At 38.5% G+C, this 6,960-nt stretch overlaps 1 protein-coding gene across 1 annotated transcript; it reads right to left on the bottom strand.

The window, feature by feature from the left end:
* Window positions 1-1,673: 1,673 nt before the first annotated feature.
* On the bottom strand, window positions 1,674-2,696 carry LOC114556234 (transmembrane protein 252). Its single transcript, XM_028579144.1, has 2 exons — window positions 2,431-2,696; window positions 1,674-1,932 (listed from the first exon to the last, which is right to left on the bottom strand). The coding sequence occupies exons 1-2, from the start codon at window positions 2,694-2,696 to the stop codon at window positions 1,674-1,676; spliced, it is 525 nt and encodes a 174-aa protein (XP_028434945.1).
* Between the last annotated feature and the right edge of the window lie 4,264 nt (window positions 2,697-6,960).

The raw sequence follows: 6,960 nt of genomic DNA, 5'->3' as shown, positions 1-6,960 counted from the left end.
CAGTGGATATCCGCAAGGATGCGTTTGCTCAGTCAGCCAGACATTACCTGTCAGCCACTGCAGGTTATTGCCACATCCAACTGTTTTATAATGTCTGGCGTTATTTCTGAGGTTGGATGATGATTAATGTCACTTTATCACCTTTGAATGTGTTGCTAAGAAGACGGTTTATGTTTTAACGAAAATTGTTCATGTGTCAGAGACAAGTGTCTAATAGGTAGGGGCATGTTTAGATGGATACATTCCTTTAATGGTAATTAAAAATAATGTGCATGAACACAAACGCGTTGCAAAGCATTGTTGCTCCACCAGGATCTTCATTGTGGTGAACTTTTCAACTGAGCTGTCAAGTGTCAGGTACTGTCTATTAAAAGTTTGTTAGGACATGTCATGGTGACAAACACAGTACACATGTCTGTGGGCATGTGCAAACTTATTTTACCAAGTCCAGCCTGCAATCATTAGCTCAGATTACAAGACGTGTACCTGTGGTCTGTCCCTGATGTGTAGACAGAGATTGTAAAGAAAGCCTTCATTTTTTCTGCTCCAGCCACGTAGAATAGTCTATGAAAGGAATTTAAATTAATGAGTTGTAATTTTATGCTATTTTAGTAATATTATTAATTGTATTTGTTGTCTGATTTTTTATCATTTTGCAGTTCTATCTGCAATGTTTTATGCTCCTATCTTTGCCAAGTCTCCCTGGCAAAAAAGGTTTTCAAGCTCAATGTGGCTTGCCCGGTAAAATAAATGCTGTATAATAAACAAAGAAATCTAACTTATAGGACGTTGTGGTGGCCATTATGGGATACTATGTCATCCTACATCTAACTGGGAACCTTTTTTTTGCATGTTGTCTCCCCTTAATTTCTTTAATTCAGTGTCATTATTGTTGCAGCACGATCAAGAGAGCTTGTTTTCGAGTAGGATCAGCCGATAAATATAGTCAACTCAGATGTTAAAAGAATAAAATTCAGTGTTGCGTTGACCTGCTTTGAAATTATATCAGGCTGCCTAGTAAAACAGATTTATGAATTTATGAACAAGTATTATTCTAAAATGTCTTGAGGAGTGTGAAAAGACATATGTCATAATTTATGATGCAAAACAAGTCTACCAAAAGGTTGGCTATATATTGAGAAAGAAACATTTGGAACACAAGCACTACAGTATAACGAAACAGTACAGCTTCAGCAACTGGATATTTTTATTTCATAACACAAATCACCCTAAAACAGGGGTAGCATCATTCTCTCCTATACAAACAGTTGTATTATACTTGTAATAATTTAATAGTGTACAAATTGGAGCTATAATGCAGGTAAAAGTAAGTGCTGGTTGTCGATTCATAGATCCAACTGGATTAATACTCTCCTTATGTTATTTGTCACACCACCAAGCTGCAACTCATCCTTACTTGAGGAAACCAGAGAAAAAGAATTTTGATCAACATCAACACAAAACCATAATTGAACCTCTTCAAAAGACATCTGGGCAGAAATAGACCTGTTGACATACCTTAGGGTCAGCACCAGACATGAGTTCAGAGGTTTAGCACTGGGTGTAGATTGATGGCACAAAAGTGATGTCAACACACTTCTCTGGTCCATCATTTGCTAGCCAAGCAGTCTATCCATATTTAGAGGCACCTAAATATGGCACCTTTCTTCCCTTCAGTGTCCGGTCAAGGCCTCCCTCCGCTCCTCTACGTCCACCTCTCCCTGCTGAATATGCTCCACCTGACTGTACCGAGGAGGCTGCTCCCAGCTCCATGTGCAGTCCGGAGCGTCCGAGCTGTCCTGGCTGTACAGAGGAGGAGCGAAGCTCATCTCCACATCCACCCCGTCAACCACGACAACAGACTCAGGGGCTGTTTCAGGACGCCCCTGGCTGCCATGGCATTCCTCGTACGATGGAGGGAATGAGCTCGGTCTGCAGAGGAAACGACATAGAATGCATCAGGGGCATTAGTTTAGTTTAGTTTGAATAGTTTATTTTACAGGCGCAATGCTCATTGATTAAACGATAAAAGAACTGTACATGAGCCAGAGAAATGTAATTTGTATCTGTATCCTTGGCTCGATGTTAGAAACGCATCATAGAAATATAATAATCAAAGACATTGCTGATACATAAGAAACAAACAGTATGTGAGAAATACTATTTGTATTGACTTTTAATGCCAAAATAAAAAATCAAACATTTTCCTTTAATGCACAAACGATCCATTCATCTGGAGAGAGTAACTTTACTTGATTAGTTTGATAATGTCTTCAATAGGAACTATTTACAAAAGTACCTCAATTACATAGAAATACATTTATTGAATGACTGAATGTTGCTTTGTAATTCAGTGTGTTTCAATACAAATCAATAGGCAGTTTTTAAGTTATCTTTCCAAAGTAAATCTGTGGATACAGGTGGCATTACCTTTCAATAGTGTAGACCTGGGTGTGCTGTTCATGTCCTCCTCTCAGGTACATCTTGCTCTTCATGCTTTGGCAGTTAGTCCAGAAGACTCCAATGAACACAGCCAGGATGCCCAACACAATAATGATGTAGGCAGGGACGACCCTCATAGAGTACTCGTACGTTATCTGCAGGTACACCAGGTAGGACCCAATGCAGGTCATCGCAAATCCCACACCAGGCAGGACCATGCAGGCCAGGGACCACAGCTGCTTCTTCACATTCATGATCATTTAACTAAGTTGTTGCTTCTTTATTGAGTTTTCAGGTGCCTTTTCTGTCGTTTTCCTGCACTCTGCTGGAGAGAGACACTGTTGTCAGGCAGGAGGTATTTAAGGAGTCTTGTGGTTGATCTATTTTTTAGACTTGCCTAAACATAAATAAATCATCTCACCAAGTTTGAGTACTAATAAATGTGTCTGGAGTTGAAGTTGTGTGAGTCTAAGAAAATGTCTTTGCCTCTTCAGACGCAATGGGAGGTGGCTGGGATCTTCCTCTTCCTGCCTCCTCGGTTATATGTATTACGTAACACAGGTTGATAGTTGATTAGGCAACAAGATGACCATAGGCTGAACTTCATAATATAGAGGTGTGGGCTCCAGGTCTCGACATATTGCTTAGATTGTCTAAATTGCCTTGTTTGTGGTTCTAGATTTGTGAATTATAATTCATTTGGCAGATGTTGTTTTCTACTCTGGGAGTCAGTAGTCAGTGGTAGTTAGAGCTGTGTAGGTTATAACTGGTAATGTAAAGTAACTAAATATATTTACTCAAGTACTGTACTTAAGTACAATTTTGAGGTACTTGTACTTCAATTGAGTATTTCCATTTTATGTTACTCTATACTTCTACTCCACTACAATTCAGAGGGAAATATTGTACTTTTCACTCCACTACATTTATTTCATAACTTTAGTTACTAGTTACTTTACAGATTCAGATTATTAATAAAAAAAATATGATGTATTGTTATAGATTAAGCTACACAGCAGTGCGTAGCAGAAATTAGCCCCACCTTTACCAGCTCAAACATCAGAGTACATTAATCTTTTAATAATTAGAATCCAGTTATACCTTATTCTGAAATGGGCCATTGTACACAAGCGCATTGCAGTGTACCCACTCTCCACCAAAATGCATGTTCGGTGCCATGCCTACATTTACTGCTTTTAGACATACAACTAATAGAAAAGAATATGTATGATGCTGCAAACAGGAAGGAAAGTTTTAATATTTTATGCTGAAGTTGATAAATAATGTTAATAGATTTCAAATCTTCCATAGACCAACTTCTTTACCAGACAGTGCACCATAACAAGCAATTTTACAAATGGACCAACAACTCCTGAACATTTTACAGCAGAACATTTTAGTTATCTCAGATTGGTTTACTGATTAACAATCCACCGCACACACTTGACTCATTCTAACTTGGAACCATGTCCATTTATTTGATGGATGCTACTTAGTTATCACTACCAGCTACACAGCTTGCAATGAGCATATGTGTAAGACAGTTCGTGCTGGTAAAATGTTACAGTATTGCACAACATGTTTCTAGTGACGCAACACAAAGTCATGAGGTCATTTTTCCATAAACCTGTTTGCGTGAACCTGGACATTGGTTCATATTTATACAGCATAGCACAGAGCACAAATGAGCAGACTTAACAATTTGTAATTACAATGATTCTTATCATTATCATCATTTATGTGTAATATTTATTTATAAAACATCAATTGTTGATCTTTTCATCATCATCATCCTCGTTTGTAAAAGATTTGTGTACTTTTTATGAATGTTAAGTTGAATGAATGTTATGTTAAGCTTTGCAGAGATGGGTACTATATTAACAAGATTGGAATAATGTAAAGGAATTGTAAATGTAAAAGACAAAACATAGCATTATATTGTGCTACGTGGCACGTGTGACTTTATTTCCCCTTTATGTTTGCCTTTGACCTACAGCCCTCTACTATGCACCTCACTCTTTGTATATAAGTCAGCATCATCATAACTCACCATGTAATAGGGATGCACCGAATTAAAAACAATTTAAAATCATTAAAAGACAAGAATAAAATGTACAGTGCAGTATAAGAATTTTAAAGAAAGAGCAGTTAAAAATAGGTTATTTAAAGAAAGTAATGACCCTTCATTATGAGGAGGCTATTCTTGGATTGTATTATGAATGAAAAACTATCCACACATCCTCAACGCTTTTTGTGAATGCAGCACAGTCATCGTAGCTCTTATTGGCACTCTGAGGGTGTAATGGTATTTTGAACATGTTTTTTTTCCTTATCAGTGTGGAGTTAATCCTCTGAGCTACACTTGGGTGGTATCTAGATATTGCAACACAGCGAATGCTTTTTGACAGGTTAACACACCCCTGAGTCAGATATCCACATGAGATGAGTATTGGCTTTTTAATTGGCAGGAATTAGCAAGTAACGAGTGTTAATAGTGGCACTTATAATTGTTAAGTAGATTATAAATCTTGGTGGCTGCACATTCAGCAGTCTGATTATGGTAAATTGTGGTACTTTCAACAGTGCAGGTACTTCACCTGGACTGATAGCTCAAATGCCCTGACCTGTAAGATGAATTGAAACAGGAGAGTGAAATGGCAATATGCTGCATGTACATAGCACAGATAGTCAGCAAATAATCTGAGACAAATGTTCACCTGTGCCACGGTGTAATTTTCATCTGGGACTGCATTATTGCTCATGGGGATTTCCGTGACGGTGTCATTATAACAGATCCACTGTACGTGAGAAATCCTATTTCAAAGTGGTTTTCTTCGATTCCTCTGGAGGCTTGCGTTATTTGCATAACATTACTGTAAATATGTGTGTTTTTCGGCCTTTGTGGAGACATTGGAGGGACCTGTTGGTGCTCTGAAATGCACCTGTTTGCACACTGCTGAAAAGTGGTAAAAAAAAAAGAAAATAAAACTGATAGGGACCCTCATAACCAGACGCAACAGCCTCATTATAAGTGTCTCTGTCATTAAGAGATTAGTTGACGTTATCTCTGGTAATATTAGAGCCTTACAGCTGCTCCACACAGAAGCTAGAAGATTACAGTGACAGTTTTTCACATGTTCAGTTGTCTCTGCCAATTTACTCATAAAACGTAAAGGGACATCAATGCCTCAACCCCATTTCAATGGAGTGAATGTAATTTTGTTTGTGAATCTCACAGCATTGAACGCCATTTAAAATATTCAACACTGCAGAAGGGTTTTGCACATGTAAACAACAAAAAAGACACTGGTCCCTGGGCGCTGCGGCTGCCCACTGCTCCTATGTGTAGGATGGGTTACACACACACGCACGCACACAAACACACACACACACACACACACACACACACACACACACACACACACACACACACACACACACACACACACACATACATACACACACCTTCTTTTAGACCTCATTATTGAGTGATAATTATAGACAGAGTGAGACAGAAAGCCATTAGTTGTGAGGAAAGGAGTGAAGGGCCGGTTATTAATCAGCTGGACTCTGATGACGACCTGCCATCCACTCCTTCATTAATACACATCAGGGTCAGACTGCACACTCAGCAGTACACAAGTTCACTCATATGGTCGCTACATCTGAATAGAAGACGCACACAGCGTAAGTGGATGTCAGTTATTAGATTGTTTAGATGATCGTGTAGTGTATACATAGTCAGTTTATGCATGCATGTACAGTAGTCATTTGCAGCAGTAGTACCATGAGAGGTCCAATGGGGGCGATGTTGCATTATTTTGTTTTACTATAACCTGTAACAGTGCCAGTGGCTAGTGAGCCAAATACCCTGCAGCACTGCTTGGTAAAAAATATTTAATTAGGGAATACAATATATAACTAAAACCCTCACTTTCTTCTATCACAGCAGCTCCAGTGGGTGCATCATGTGAAATAAAAGTATCTCTCAGTCCTTCAGTCACATATGTAACTTTAATGTGATCCATTTAGAGACAGGGTGAAGCTTCCAGCTTGCCTGGTTTCGATAATCAGGATGTTCTATTTCACTGGGGATTGTGGTTGAGATTTTTCCCCATTTTGTCACAGATTATAAATCTCCTCAGCTCCAAGCGTTTAATAACATATTTATACTGTAAAACCATTCACTAACGCACTTACAAGCCATGATGTCATTCTATCATTTTGGAGATGCTATTACAGATAAAAGAGATATCTCAAATTTTAACTGTGTATGTTGAAAGAAAAAGTGGTCTTAAAATGAAAGAAAGAAAGAAAGAAAGAAAGAAAGAAAGAAAGAAAGACAGAAGGGAAGGTGAGGGAGAAGGGAAATCAAAAGGTAAGTAGGCAAGAAGCAGAAAAGAAAGGTTTTTAAACTTTCACTCCCACTCTGATTCTCTGTCTCTTCTTCTAAGTGGCTCTCTTACCTCTCTTTCCATATCCATCCTCTGGTGTTACATGTGCTCTTCCCTGTAGTGG

Source organism: Perca flavescens, chromosome 5, assembly GCF_004354835.1.
Source record: "Perca flavescens isolate YP-PL-M2 chromosome 5, PFLA_1.0, whole genome shotgun sequence".
NCBI lineage: Eukaryota > Metazoa > Chordata > Actinopteri > Perciformes > Percidae > Perca > Perca flavescens.
The sequence above is the reverse complement of the archived record's forward strand: the minus strand, read 5'-3'. Positions and strand labels throughout refer to the sequence as shown.

What these genes read in the sequence shown, in the direction of transcription:
- LOC114556234 (XM_028579144.1), bottom strand. Translation starts at nt 2,696, where the DNA reads ATGAATGTGAAGAAGCAGCTGTGGTCCCTGGCCTGCATGGTCCTGCCT. An exon ending in CAGGTCTACACTATTGAAAG is followed by an intron (nt 1,933 to 2,430) that starts GTAATGCCACCT and finishes TTTCCTCTGCAG; the next exon opens with ACCGAGCTCATTCCCTCCAT.